The sequence below is a fragment of the Pogona vitticeps genome, chromosome 1 (genome assembly GCF_051106095.1).
Source record: "Pogona vitticeps strain Pit_001003342236 chromosome 1, PviZW2.1, whole genome shotgun sequence".
Classification (NCBI taxonomy): Eukaryota; Metazoa; Chordata; class Lepidosauria; order Squamata; family Agamidae; genus Pogona; species Pogona vitticeps.
Window position 1 is genome coordinate 354996449 of NC_135783.1, and position 15635 is coordinate 355012083.

Below are 15635 nucleotides of genomic sequence, written 5' to 3' on the forward strand. Positions count from 1 at the left end.
TTTCCCGGTTTTCCTTCTTGCATATGGGTGAGTGTGTGAGGATCTTCCTCTCCCTGGCTTTGCGTCTCAGCCCAGGTAGCGCCTCCTTCTGCCTTCCCACAGTGGGCACTGAGTGCCACCATTTTGGGCATTCTGGAGAAGAAAAACGGGTGGCGGGGCTGGCCAGCTCGTGCCAAAGGACCCGTCGCTGGAGGAAGGCTGTCTCGGACTCTCACAGAACCTGCCACATAATAAACCGTTATTGCCACCTCCCTCTGGAAGGCTGCACAAATCTCGGGCCTTGTTTCAAAAGGGGAAAGGGGGGAAGAGATGCCTATGAGCTCATAAGGCTGGCATTTTGTGGAAATGTCTCTCTGGGCTTTAGGGGGAAATGGAACATGAGCAAGAAAGAGAGAGAGAACCTCATTTGAGTCTGTGTTTCAGACCTTTTTTATTTCTTAGGGTGGTGATTGATTCTCGGAGGAGCAAAAGGAAGAAAGCCAAAGATTTTGCTGATGTGTTTGGAGCAATTGAGGGAAACCTGTCCTGCTTCCTGCTTCTTCCTGCTACCATCCATGTCTCTCACCCCCCAGTGGCGCTTCTGGCCCCAAGAACCAAGGAGAGCTGCAGCCGTCCGGCAACGTCCCATCCGAGGTCTTTACTTTGCTCTGCATCTCAGTTCCATAGCCCATCTAGCCAAGGAGGGAGAAAACCTGGACTATGCATTCAGGGATCCAGATGGAGGCATGATGCTACGGCTTTTCCCTCTTCTGTTCATTGATCACCTTTCCCCTTCCTCCACAAAACTTGAAGAAGAGGGAGAACCAAAGGCAGCTGGTCTATTTTATTTTATTTTATTTAAAACAGTTTTACCCTGCCTTTCTCCCCAAAAGGATTCAAGGCAGCTTGCTAAGGTAAAGTGGGAGGCCTAGCAAAGGAGAGTGCGTGAATTCTGAGCACAGTGCAAACCAACCTTCCCCGCTCTAGAGGCAACCCCCCTCTTTCCCCTCCTTTCTACGATTCTTCTCACTACATTGTAATCCCAGCCCGCTTGCAAGACGCTGCCCCAAGGTTGACTCTGTTCCATGCCATCAAACCATCTCTCATTGAAGGCAATCCTGTGAATGACAACCCACACTCTCCAAAATACCAGCCCTGGTCCTCTCCTTAACGGCCCTGCTGAGTTCTTGTGAACTCCAGACTTTAGGGACTCGGTTCATCTTTGTACTTGGTCGTCCTCTTCTTCTGCTGATGCAGCTTCTCCCAGAATTAGTGTCTTTTTCCAGAAAGGCTTGGCTTCTCATGATGTGCCCAAAGATGTCCAGGGTTATGCCAGGGTCCTTGTTCGTGTGAGCTTTAGGATCCAGAGAGTTACATTTACACATGCTGTATCGCAGACTAAAACTCTTTCTTAGCGGTTTCCGTTGTGCCTCGAAAATCCTGGAACTTTAAATCAAGATAGGGTGGTTTCAGGTTGTTATTTATCATATTTCCATTTAAAGCTTTCCATATCTGGGAGCCCAAACAACCGGGCAAGTGGTTCACCATCCCATATGAATATCTGTAGCAGAAAAGAAGGTACATCTTTGCTTACCAAGCAGATGAGTTGCATCAAGTGCTTTTCCTTGGCTTAAGAGAAAATTCTCTCAGCAAACCTGGGACCGTTTGCTTTTATATTATGTCTTCAGATGCTTTTGTGGGATCAGACTGGCTTTATTAAAAAAAAAAAAAGAAGGACATTTGAGACAGTCCGGTTTATCTCATGCAGAGATACACAATTCTTGCTTAATGGGTTTCTGTTGTATGTTTGCACATAGATACGCGACTTATTTAGAATATCTCTGTTGCAGATTCTAATCAAGTCTTTGTCAGCAGGAGCACGGTCTGCCTTGCGTTTGCAACTTTTCGGTCACGAGAGCAATCCGCCTGCTTGCAGGAGAATCTTTTTTTTTTTTTTAAAGCAAAGCGTGCTGCTTATATCCCACCCCATAGTGCTTCAAGCACTCTCTGGGCGGTTTACAAGTTAATTATGCAGGCTACACATTTTGGTTGCATCACACATTTGTTTGCTTATGTCTGTCTGTCTGTCGTCTGTCTGTCTGTCTGTCTGTCTTTATTGATTGGTTGATTGATTGATTGATTGATTTGATTTATACCCTGCCCATCTGGTCTAAAAGATGTATGTATGTATGTACTGTATTTTTCTGTGTATAAGACACCCCCATGTATAAGATGCCCCCCACTTTTCTAAGCCAAAATTAAGAAATCTAAATGGACCTTATCAAGTGGAGGGAAAGCAGAGATCAAAGCCCAGCAGGATCACTTTGATCCCTGTTTTCCCCTCCTCTTATTTTTGTTCTTTCCTCAGCTTACTTCCGTGTATAAGACGACCTTCAATTTTTAGTCTAAAGATTTTAGACAAAAGTATAGTCTTATACATGGAAAATATGGTATGGCTGGCTGGCTGGGTGGATATATCGGTCATCTGTCTCTTAAGACAACTCACAACAATTTAAACCATACAATAATAATAAGTAGAGATGGGCAGAAAACACCAGTTTGGCAGTTTGTGCTGGTTTGATGATCAGCACCCATTTAGAGGCAGCAACCCGGAAGAGGTGGGGCAGGGAAGCCCGGGTGCTGCCTCTGAGTGGCCCCTGCCAGAGAAGGCGGGGCTGGGAAGCACCAAACGAACCAGAACGAACCACTGAACCAGAAGTTCGTGCCCATCTCTAATAATAGGTTAAAATACTATGCAAAAACGATGTGCTAAAAACAATTGAACGTTGATCAAGGTTAACAACAATTTCAGAAGCATGTTTATAAAACATTTCAAAATCTCTACATGCCATCAATGGAGCACCCCCTAGACCCCACGGATTGCTTAAAAGCCTGCCTGCGGAGGAAGGTCTTTGCTGGAAAATGGAAGGACGAGAGGGAGGGGGCCAACCTGGCTTCTTGGGGGTGGCCTATTTCCCAAACATGGGAGCATGCTGTTTTATTTGGGGAGGGGGGACATCCAGGGGCTGCAAATACAAGTTGGCAGCAGCATTTGACAATTCCAGTTTCGCAATTCCAGAGCAAAGGTAGAGGAGATGCTTCCCTTGAGGCACCGATGCCTGCACTTTATACCGTGGGTTGTGCGAGGGAGGTGGGACCCATTGCTCAGTTGCATAGCACAATTCATTCCTGTTCTGTTTACCTTTGCCTTGCTGCCCCACCCCGTGTGAACAGGTTTTTTTTTCCACCAGCATGGGGATGATGGAGAGGGATACGTAGAGATTCTCATCACCCCAGGAAGCCGGGAAGATTTCAGCAATCGTAGGCAGCCCAATGTGGGAGTCCTCTAGTGAGTCTCTTTCTGAGTTCAAACTCCACGAGAAAACAGCTCCTGGAAACGTTGAGGAGGATACGATGATTGACTGTTGTTTGTTTCTGAGAATCTGCTCAGATATTCAGAATAATGAATGACTCAGTGCTTTCCCCGGGACTTTCCCCCCTTAATGCCTTTTAATGTGTTGGCTTTAATGTATGATGAAACGTTCAACAGTTTCCCAAGCTTTGAATGGTTTTATCTTGTTTTTAATGGTCATACTCTGCTCTGAGACCTTAGAATATAAGTGTCTTTAAAAAATACAGTGGTGCCTCGCATAGCGAGGTTAATCCGTTCCGGATTAACCCTCGCTATGTGAAAACATCGCTAAATGGAACATAAAAACCCATTGGAACGCATTAAACATTGTTTAATGTGTTCCAGTGGGCCCTAAACTTACCGTTCAGCGAAGTTTCCTCCATAGCGGCAGCTATTTTCGCACCCTCGGTAAGCGAGGGGAAGGCACGAAAATGCTGCACGCGGCCATTTTGGGCGTCCGGCGGCCGTTTTAGAACCGCCGAACAGCTGATCTGTGGGCATCGCAAAGCGAAGATCGGTAAGCGAAACGCTTACCGATCGTCGCTATGTGAGTTTTACCCATTGGAACGATCGGTATGCCTCCGCATTAGCGATCCCGAAAAGGGGATCACTATGCGGATTCGTCGTTGTACGGTGCGCTCGTTAAGCAAGGCACCACTGTACACGAAATAATAAAAATGTTGGGGCTTGGTTGTGAGCAGGTGCATCACCATTAGAGATGGGCATGAACCGTTTTGTCTCGATTCATGCTGTTTATGCTCCCCTTCCCCACCTTTTCTGACTCAATCCAGCTGCTCACCATGCCCCGCTTGCTTGATTGCCTTTCCCCACCTCCTCAACTGATCTCCCAGTCATGGGCAAGAGCACAGGGTTCTAGGCCCCGCCCTTTTTGTCTGAGTGACAGATCAGCCAAGAGGGCAGGGCTGAGAAGCCTGAGCTCTTGCTCATGACTGCCAGATCCGTTGAGGAGGTGCAGGAAGCCTAGCACGCTGGCCCTGATGAGAGGCCGATGGAGGCAAGGGAAGGGGAGCAGTAGTACCTGTGCTGCCACCTTTATGAACTGGGACAAACTGGGACAAACCGTTTCGTGCCCATCTCTACCCTGTGTCGAAATGGGCCAGTCAAGCCGGAATGTAAGAAAAAGCTCTGGTGGTCGAAGCAACGGATGGTCTTGGGGTCTGCTAGGGCACTGGTTCTTAACCTTGGGTTACTCAGGAGTTTTGGACTGCAACTCCCAGAAGCCTTCACCACCAGCTGTCCTGACTGGGGTTTCTGGGAGTTGCAGTTCAAAAGCATCTGAGTAACAAAGGTTAAGAACCACTGTGCTAGGGGATCGTGATGGCTGGAGGGCCACTTGGTCCAGGACTGGCGTCAAACTGAGGCTTTTGACATTACCTTCAAATGGGGTTCAGCATACCGAGACTGCAGGTTAATTGGTTGAACGTGTGCAACAGACCATACCGCCTGTAATCCTCTATGGGCATTTCTTCATTTCTTTTCAACGGGACTCTCAGAAAGAGAAATATAACCAGGCCACTGCTGACTTCTGAGAAGTCTTGGCTAGGGACTGCTTCTATTCCCAGCCAGGGTGGCCACGCTTCCTGCTCTTTCCCTAGGAAGTCCTCTCTTTCAACGAGAGCCAGAGGACCCCCTCTGTCTGGACAGCTGTGTGGTCTAAGGCTGGTCCGGGAGGACGCGTACCAAAGAAGAAGAGACAGGGGTGGGGGTGGGCAGCACCCAGGCAGGAGACCCAGAAATAGGCCAATGGGTGTCTGCCCGTCTTTGTCTTCCACAAGGTGTCTGCGTCACTCTTTAAAATGCCCTTCCCAGTTTTTGTGCCGATCTGCATCCTTTCCCTTCGTTCTGGTTTTGCTTCTGATCTCGATTCCGGACGCACAAGTGGCCTTCCCCCTGTCCCCTGCATGAACCGCCAGACACGTTCCTGGAGGAAGCTCAAATGGAAAGCCTGAAGGCCCCATGTTTTTCCCCGGCGTTAGATGAAACGGGCCATGTAGAGGGAGTTGGCGTTCATAATGCGTTGTCCAGTAAATTATTTTCTTAGTCCGAGACTACTCAGAAATGAGCCTTCCCTTCTTCTGGGGGGCACCCTGGGAGACCCATGCAGCTTTGGCTCTTCTCTCTGGAGAGGCCCGGTGTGGAATCAAACTCCCAACCCTCCGGCTCTGCAGGCAGATAAGAGCCAGCCTGTGTTAAACGGTGTCATCATCAGTTCACTGCATTTCAGTAGAACGTTCCAGAAGCATGTTCCGAAATGGACAAAGAACACTGCTCAATTGGGGTAACCGTCTCTGCCACTCCTTCCCCAGATGCTAGGAACTTAAAAGGAAAGAGCCCTCTTGTGACCAATGCGGGCAGAGTGTTTTCCCGAAAATAAGACAGGGTCTCCTATTAATTTTTTAATCATTAGGGCTTATTTTCAGGGGATGTTTTATTTTACAGTCACGTCATCTTCTGGTTGCTGCACAAGGCTGGAAGGTGGGGTTTCACTTCACTGGGGCTTATTTTGGGGGTAGGCCTTATACGATGAGTATCCTGAAAAATGATACTAGGGCTTATTTTCAGGTTAGGTCTTACTTTCAGGGAAACAGGGTATATGCTCAAATGTTCAAAGCACGGGCTGTGTTTTATATTACCCTTTATAAAGCCATTTCAATGCACAGGTGCTGATCATTGGCTTGATATTGCTCGGAAAAGGGAAGAGAAATTGTCCGGACCACCCCTCGCAATCTCCGGCTGAGCGCTCAGTCGTTGGGAACACCTCGTGATGATTTTACACAAAAGGCAAATGCAATTGGTAAATCATGTCCAGCAAACAGCTGCCTGGACCTCCATCTCAAGAAGCGACAGAAAGCTACAAAGTGGGGTTTAAAAAGACAAGGCCAGTGAGAGATGGTGCAGAAAAAGCATCTGGAACATCAGCTTGGCTTCTGTTGCTTCATGAGTTCTGGCTGCGCTGATCTTCTGTCTTTCCTGCTTTCTTTGTGTTTCCAGACCTGGACGATCCGGTGGTGACCGTCCACCAGAGCATCGGCGAATCGAAAGAACAGTTTTACTATGAGAGGACGGTGTTCCTCAGGTGTGTGGCCAATTCTAACCCGCCTGTTCGGTACAGCTGGAGGCGAGGGCAGGAGGTGCTGCTGCAAGGATCGGACAAAGGGGTGGAGATTTACGAGCCCTTCTTTACCCAGGTAGGAACTGAGGTACAGTCATGTTTTTATTATTATTCTCATTTTTTAAAATTTATTTATTTTGTTCCACTGGACTTTGATATTTTGTGGATTACAACCCCTAGAATTCATTAGGAATTCCTCCAGCCAGAATTCTACGGGTTTAGCCAAGAAAATTAAGTCCTCATAAGAGGTTTTGGTTAGACACAGGTGCACAATGAAGGTTCTGGTAGCCATTATCTGTCTGTGAGGAGTGAAGAGGAAGTGTCTGGGTCAGGCAAAGCTCCATGGGAGCTGCAAGCAATTAGGGGACGGGTAGTCTCTGTGGCCATTTGGTTCTGGGGGGTTGTATTTTTGCCTCTCCAAAAACTTACCAACTTTCCCCGTTCTTTCTGTGTTTAACACAGAGCTTCTGTGCGGACTTTAATTTCTTCGCCAAAGCCCCCAGAATTTAGCTCAGGAAACCCTGGTGAATTCTGGGAGCTGACATCCAAGAAATACGAGAGTCACGTCCTTGTAATATAACTGAGAGTCACTTCCTTGTAATATAGCCATCCTTCAAACAGGGTGGAGAGAACACATTTAACCTGTTCTGAAATGATCGTGTTTCCAGCCTTCCTTGACAGCGATGGGGTCAATCTCAAAAGTCCTGCATTGTCTACATTCAGATATCTTTTAAGACTTGTCCATGAGAACAAAATCTAGGAAGGAAAAAATGGAAGAAGCCATGTGTTTTTCTGTGTTTCCTCAGGAATCCCCAGGACGTTTTTAGGAACTCTTCTTTCCCAGACCACTTCTCAGAGATATGTGAAAACTAGGGGTTGGGGGATGTGTCTATTTGCAGTCCATGGCAACTTATCTTAACATGTGTTAATCTGCAATTCAAGCATTCTTTTTTTTAATGACAAATTTACAGACATACATTCAAATATATATTTCTGGGCATCTCTTGTCTAGAAAAATGTTTTCTACCATTTTCTCGCAAAACTAACATTTTTAAACATATGTTATTCCCCCAAATGTCTATCAGTACACAAATTGGTTTTGCTGAGCATACATTACACCCTTCACAGAAAACTACTATGAAGGGTATCTCTAGACCTGTGATCCATCCAGCATAGGAGGTGAGGATCACCTTGCTTCAGAGCAGGGCCTACTCGCATCAAATTTCTCAAGCCTTCCTAGGCAATGAAAATAACTGGAAATCCATTTATCTTCATGTACTGTACTTTAAAGTTATTCTGCTGTATCAATTCCATTGTATTTAATTTATATGTGTAATTTAATTAGTCACTTCCATTCTTGCTTGTGTGTTTATAGAATTATTTTTGGTTACCGTCTGCCCCTCATAAGTCCTAGACAGTGACCGACACATTAATACGTGTAAGATAAAATCAAAGCAAATCGGTAACATCGGGTTTGATCATGGATGCCAAAAGAACCCCGGTTATATCTATTCTGCTGTTATTTAAATTGTTTTATAAATTTCTCTTCACCCGATACACTGGTAATGCTGCTTCATTTGGCCAGCCAACCTGTTTTTTTTCTACCTTGCTGGTGTGGCCTTTGTAAAATGACCCCATCCCAGTATCGCTTCAATCCTTATCGTTTTGGTGCGTATGAACATTGCTGTCAAGACATTTACCTTTGGTTATGGGTCTGGTTTCTGTGCGCTGTGACCACTGCATGACCACGGTGTTTGTGGTGTTTTCTTTTGAATTTTTAAAACGTGCTTGGGGGGTAACATCTGCACACATTCTCAAGGTTCACGCTTACAGCTTGGGGCATCATCATCTACGCACAGGACTGCTCCCGGTGTTGATGCAACTGGTTGCGTCTTTATCTCACTTGAGTTGGTGCACCACCTGCCTCCATTCTGGGAGAAGGCAATTCTAGATTGGGATTACAGTGGGGTCTCGATTTACGAACTTAATCTGTATTGGAAGGCAGTTCTCAGGTCGAAAAGTTCTTAAGTCGAATCTGCATTTCCCATAGGAATGCATTGAAAACCATTTAATCCGTATCTGCTCTTTTCGTCCATAGAAACTAATGGGAAGCTGCTATTCTGCCTTCTGCCACTAGAGGGGAATATTTTTTTCTTTTTTCCTTTTAATCTAAGATGACTTAGCTTTAAAAAAAAGGGGAAAAAAGAGTTCGTAACTCGAATTTAAGTTTGTAAGTCGAGTCCATATATTCCTATGAGAGCGGTTCGTAAGTCGAAACGTTTGTATGTCGAGCCGTTCGTAAGTCGAGACCCCACTGTATATCCCCAGTGGGAGGACTCCGTAGGGTGGTCATGGATTGGCTCGTTGAGGGACTGACAGAACGGTGCCATTTTGTCTTGAGCGGGACTGAGCTTGTAAGCCTACCTTGCAGCATCCAGAACGTGGCCACCCATGGAACGTCCGCCCCATCTTTGAAAACAAGAGATAGGGCTGGTCTCATGCCTGGAATGATGCAACCCAACCCCTGAACACTGGATGGCCCCCACCCCACCCCAGATAAGGCCCTTGATGGCCAATTTTGTGGGAAAGCAGGATAGGCATAATAATAATCTAGCAAAGCCGTAAATAGATTAAAAAAAAAACCCAATCAAACCCAATTTTATCTCTCCTATATTTAGGTAGACTTCAACTTTTGATGAAGTCTACCTGTAAAGTTGTTCAGCCTGCACGTGCATGTGTGTTTCTCTTTCTCTGTCTCACACATGCATACGGGCAAGGCAGCAAAGCAGAGAAGAGAATCCACCTCATTCTTTTAGACTCTAGGTTCCCAACCTTTGTTACTCGGATGTTTTTGAACTGGAACTCCCAGAAACCCCAGCCAGCACAGTTGGTGGTGAAGGTTTCTGGGAGTTGCAGTCCAAAAACACCTGAGTAACCCAAGGTTGAGAACCAGTGTCTTAGACTGAAGATTAAAAGGGACATCCCTCTCTCCCTCTCTCTCTCTTTTTAATTTATTTTTTATTTTTAAAAACTAGGGATAAGGTAAGTAGTACAAAAGGTGGAGGGAAATATGGGGGGGGGGGAAGAAGGGGGAAGGAGAACACAAAATGTACTGTCATCCAATCTGTTTGTTCATGTTGCGATATCAAGTCGACTTTCCGCCTTTCTGCAATTGGATGGTCCTCCAGGTTTAAACTTACATTTACATCCTAGTTTAAATCTATGTTATTCAAGTACTATCTGGTGACTTCAGCCATTTGTATAATAAATCCCATCGTCCAGTTGCCTTTTGTATTGGGCGGTCTTTCAACACTTCTGATAGAATATCCATTTCTGCCGCTTCCCGTATCTTCTCAATGAGTTCCTCTTGTTTCGCTATCTCCGATTTCTTCCAGTTCTTAGCGTAAAGAATTCTGGCTGCAGTGACTATATATAAAACTAGGTACAGTAGTTCTTTGTCTTATCTATATTATCTGGTATAATGCTCCGTAAAAAGAATCACGGAGTTAGTGGAACATTACAAAACGGTATATATTTTTTTGCAACAGAGTATGTCCTGCTATCCAATACTGTTTCGTTAAAAGGGACGTTTCTTCATTATACCTGGTCCTTGATGGGTACCCCCTGTCCCCTTCCCCCCCCATCTCTGCTTTGGAACCATTTTGCAATCCAGTCTCACGGTCCGGCAGCTCTTGCCGGGTTCTGCTCCAGCTGGCCTCGGCTCCCTGGCACGTGAGCTGTCATGCTGAAGAGCCTCCTCGCGCTCAGCCATACTCATTTCTCCACCAGCGGAGCGGCTCCTGGGATCCGGGCATAAGAATCTCTGAAAGGAAACAAATGAGATGCCGAGTGTACAATCAGCAAACCAGGCGCAGAACAACTTGCAACTTTCCCAGATAATTCTCGACTAATGGCTCGGAAAAACCCCATCACTTTCGTCCTTTATTACACTTGACAGCTTCATATTGCTCAAAATCACGGGCAAAAAATTCTCGCAGAGAAAGAAGAGGCCGTTCTGGAAACCCCAGCAGGGGAGGGGAAAGGGAGGGGAAGGAGGGCTGCGGCTGAATTTCACAGGGTCATGCTGGACGTCCTCCCGTCAAAATGAAATTCACGGGAATCCCTTGTACGCCGCTTGCTCCGCCCGTTCAATCTGTAATCAGAAGACATTATACAGAGAGTTGGATGAGCCTCAGATGAAGGAGGAGTGAAGGTTGGCAGAAGAAACGTCCATAATTTAAGGTATGCAGAAGACACCCTCTTACTGGCAGAAAGCAGCAGTGGCTCGAAACGACTGTTAGGGGAAACGAAAGAAGAAAGTGCCAAAGCTGAACTACAGTGGAACGTCAAGAAGACAACAATCATGACTACAGAAAAACGACACAACTTTCGTGTTGCCAAGGAAGAAACTGAAATGGTTAAAGGCTTTGTTTACTTGGGTTCAACCCCCAATCCAAATGGAGACCGCTGCCAATAAATCAGAAGAGTGAGACTTAGAAGGGCAGTAACGAAAGAACGAGATCATCCAACGTAAGGATGGGTCACTGAAGACCAAGGTCGAGAATACTGAAGGCAGCAGAAACAGAAGAAGACCAACTATGAGATGAATTGACTTCCCAAGAGAAGTCATAGTCTAGAGCAGTGGTTCAAAACCTCGGGTCTCCAAATGTTCTTGAGTGGTGTGGCTGCCAGGGACCATATCAAGCCGATTCTGTACAAGTTACATTGGCTACCAGTTGCTGCCCGGGCCCAATTCAAAGTGCTTGTTTTGACATATAAAGCCCTAAACGGCTTGGGCCCTGGATACCTGAAGGACCGCCTCCTTCCATATGAGCCTACCCGGCAGTTAAGATCTAGCCAGGGGGCCCTTTTGAAAGAGCCCTCCCTCAAGGAGGTAAGAGGGACGGCTTGTAGACAAAGGGCCTTTTCGGCAGCTGCCCCCAGACTATGGAATGCCATACCGGGGGAGATTCGTCTGGCGCCGACACTGATGACATTTCGGCGCCAGGTCAAAACCTTCCTGTTCCAGAAGGCTTTTTAACTGAAATAATATCAGCTGTGGGTCCGATGGCAGTTTTTATATATATTTTAATTGTATTTTAATTGTTCTAAATTGTTATTGTATTTTAAATGTTGTAAGCTGCCCAGAGACCTTTGGGTAGTGTGGGCGGCAAATTAAATGAATGAATGAATGAATGAATGAATGAATGAATGAATGAATGAATGAATGAATGAATTGGACTGCAACTCCCAGAAACCCTGGCCAGCACAGCTGGTGGTGGAAAGGCTTCTGGGAGTTGCCGTCCATCATCATCTTGGGGGCCAAGGAAAACACTAGCCTAGAGTTTGCAAGAGCTGTTCAGGGCTGTTAAGGAGAGGACCTTTTTGGAGATGGCTCATTTGTAGGGTCATCATAAGACAGGGGCAACTTGATGACATGTGACAGCAACAGCGGATGCATGCATGTATCAATAAAACAGGGAGCCCAGGTTGCACTCTCTTGTCCTACGGGTGTAAAACTTGGGGAAGCCTGTTGAAATAAAGAGGTGACCACTCGAGTTCAGTTCCACAAACGTAGCTGAATACACAAGGATTTAAGCCTTGACTTTTAAATAAAGCAGTTAAAACCTTGGATCTAGGTTAATGGATTTCTGTGCTGACTCCCCCCACATTCAGATATTCTGAATCTCAGGTACTTTCCCACCCCTGATAGGTGTTGTCGTTTTGTCGTTAAGTCGTGTCCGACTCTTCGTGACCCCCTGGACCCCGTCATAGGAGAGTCGTCGCCATCATGCCCTGCTTGTGGACTTGATGACACCTTCAGTGGGGAGGAGACATTGGGCACACACAAGCTGCACCGCCCCCACATGTCTAGCTTCAGTGTGCAATCAGCAGCGCTAGATAGGGTTCTGGCCGATCACAGATCCAGTGAGCACACAGAACCAAGCACCATGACGAGGGGAGGGATGTTCAGAAGACTTGCTGGAGCCAAGGGGGCTTCGGAGGTGGCGCTTAGAGCCAAATGGTGGTGCTAGACTAGAGCAAGGCTTACACACTCGAGAACTCCTTGCGTTCAGGTCAACTCCTGCCTAGAGCTTTTTCACGGCAGGCGTTTTGGACGGTTGGCAGAGACAACGAATCTTACAAATTATTGCTCTTCCCTACAAGAGGGAGAGATATTTCCAGAGGCTCTCAAAAACACAAGGCTCACATGGGCAAGGAGGAGGATTGCCTGAACTGTGTAAGTGGCACCTTTGTGGGCATGGAATTATCAGAGAGTTGTTGTTGATTCTACTTATATGCCCGCCCATAGCAGTTAAAACATGCTCTGTGTAGTTTACTGTTTAATTCTGCAGTGTGTATATATCTCTGTGTGTGTACACGCAGAGAGAGAGAGGGAGACAGACAGACAGACACACACACACACACACACACACACAAAAGTGATCTAGTTACTCATTTTACCGACCTCAGAAGGATGGAAATCTAAGTCAATCTTGAGCCAGCTAACCTAAACCTGTCTGGACTGCACTCCGGTCGTGAGCAGAAGCTTGACTGCAGGACTGCAGTTTAACCACCGTGCCATGGGTTGTGTGTGTGTGTGTTTTAGAAATCCACAAATTCTTCTGTGCTTGCTATGTGTGTGTTTCACTTCTCAAAGGGAAAAGATACTTGCTTTGTGAAGCACCGGTCTGCGCAAATTGCAGAAACCTTGTCAAAAAATGAGCGCTCCTTGTCCGACTCTCTCCTGTAGGGAAGAAGCCTTGTGGATGAGGATGACAACGGAGAAGGAACATCTGGATTTGATTCGTTGTGGGTTCTTTTAGTAGAGATTGTCTCATTCGTCTTTGGATCTTTTAGTGACTGGCCCTTTCGTTAAACACGAAAGGGATCATAGTTTGGGCTGTTTTGTGTCATTTTTCTGCCCCCATTTGTGGTTGGCGCGGCTGTCATCCAGATTCTCAAAAAAATTCTTACAAACTACTTTGGAAAAGCAAGGCAAGCAGGCTCCAATGCGTGAGCCAAACAACACAACTGTTAAGATCAAACCAAGAGGGAAAACACCCACACGCCTAAAACCTTGTCTAAAATTACATGACTCATGTGTTGTCTTCTTTCCCACAAACCAAGAAAAGCCAGGTTACAAATGAAGGCATTAATACTATCAAAGCCCCCCGCTACCAAACCAAAGCTACCTGAATATGGGGAGATTTATCTCCCCACCACGGCTACTGCCATTGACAGTTTCTCTTCTCTTCCTTGAATCCATCATCAGCACATGTCAGCTGGCAGCAAAAAATAACCCAGGAAAGGCAGGGTGGGAGAGGAAAGTGGAGGTGAGAGAATCCAAAAAAGAATCCCAAGGAGGCAGGGTGTCCTTTTGGAAAGAGAAATGAGGGAGGGAGGGAGGGAATCCCTCCCCCCCCCAAAAAAAACCCAGGGAAAGGATCCACCATGCACAGATGTACAATCAAGATGGCACAATACAGGACACAGAATCCACCTGCGAGGAAGGGCTGAGCCTTTTCCTTTTGTTCTAGCCAATATACTGTACGTCCTACAATAAATTAAAATGTTGCTTTCCCTTTTGGATGTTCTGATCGGCTGCTTTCACAGATAATTTGACAGAAAAGAGGTGAAGGAAGAAGCAAACGAAAGAAGGAAACACAAAAGGGTCTGAAGTTTTTATGATCCTCTCTGTTTCATTAAAACAAAGCATTCCGATTTCAGAGGCACCCTTTCAGAAATTATCTGAAAGAATCGGAAGATGAAATTATGGAGAGGTGTGTATATATATAAGCAGTATACGTTGCTTTTGCTTCACTTTCTGCTTTCCTTAAAAACCTCACCCAGGTGCCATCCATTAAAGGAAAGCTTGCCTGAAGAGAAAGGTCTTTGCCTGCTTGGGGAAGGACAGCCAAGATAAGGCCAGGCTGGCCTCCAGTGGGAGGGAGTTCCAGAGTCTGGGAGACCATATTTTTTTTGTGAGCTGTTGGAAAAACTGCTCTCAACACACAATGAGTAGAAATAGGATGGAGTCTAGAGAAAACCAAGTCTCTATGAGAGGATATTGAGACCCAGCCTTTAAGGCTTGTGGCATGGGGCAGAGCCTGAGGAGAGCGGGAGCCTTGGCCGAGAGGATGAAGGACTTCAGACCAGCGTGATCTGATTTGGAGCTGCTGTATGTTGTGTGTTGTCCAGTTCCTGTGATGCCTGCAGGGTCCCATGGCCAGTGAGAGCATCTGGAGACACAGGGTTGGCCCGTGAGGGAAAAGGGTACAGAGGCAGGCAGGTGGGGCCAGGGTGGGGCCAGGGTGGCCTCCAGTGGGAAGGAGTTCCAGAGTCTGGGAGACCATCTAGCCCAAAAGCTCAGTGTTTCGTCAGCCAAGAGAGATGAGGCTGAAGGTCTGGTAGAGTCTCTCCTGGTCTGCCTGATGGCCAGGTGAGTTGGCCAGAGGTGACATCTCACCAGGTGAAGTTGCGGGATGGGGGGGCTGAGATTTAAGTGCCGTTAGGGGTAGCTGGGCAGATGGCTTTTCCGTTTTTTAATTGGAGGAATGGATGCCAACAGGTTGACCAGAGCTTTCTGGGTCTTTAATTAAAAGTGAAGGGCTTCTTGTCAGCAGGGATTCTTTGGCTAATAATGCCGTGATACGGAAATGTTTATTATTATCTCCTTTATTAGATAAGTTCTTACTGGGTTATATGATGTGTCACATTAAATTAGATTCTATTTTGGAAAGTGTTTGGTTTTTCAGGTTACTGAAAAGAAACTCATCTCCTGCTTTGAATTTAATGAACAAATCAAGTTACCGTGTTGATAACTGAAGGCTTATCGCTAACCTTTCTATATTTATCAGAGGTCAGCTTGAATTAGCTTGTATCTTTCTCTCCGGCAGAGTATGAGATTGGAGAGATGTTTATTAAAAATAAGGACATACTGTAATTAAAAGTTGACAAATTAGAGATATATTTTAATGTGGGGCAGTTTGAACTCAGTTGTAGAGCGCATGTGTCTCATGTAAAAAGTTTCATCCCCTGATAGCATTTCCACTTTTTAAGCCAGGTTGGGATAAAATGTTTTCCAGAAGCTCTGGGCTGCCACAAGGA

The 15635-nt window shown here is 46.1% G+C and overlaps 1 protein-coding gene across 2 annotated transcripts in view; it reads left to right on the top strand.

Moving 5' to 3' along the window:
- MDGA2 (MAM domain containing glycosylphosphatidylinositol anchor 2) overlaps positions 1-15635 on the top strand; it is a 504154-nt gene that overhangs the window by 238161 nt on the left and 250358 nt on the right. The window contains exon 4 of one of the 2 annotated variants that reach the window (XM_072986938.2): positions 6404-6612. In XM_072986938.2, coding sequence (XP_072843039.2) covers positions 6404-6612 — 209 coding nt within the window. The remainder of the gene's footprint in view (positions 1-6403; positions 6613-15635) is intronic. The other variant, XM_072986939.2, reaches the window with a different exon arrangement.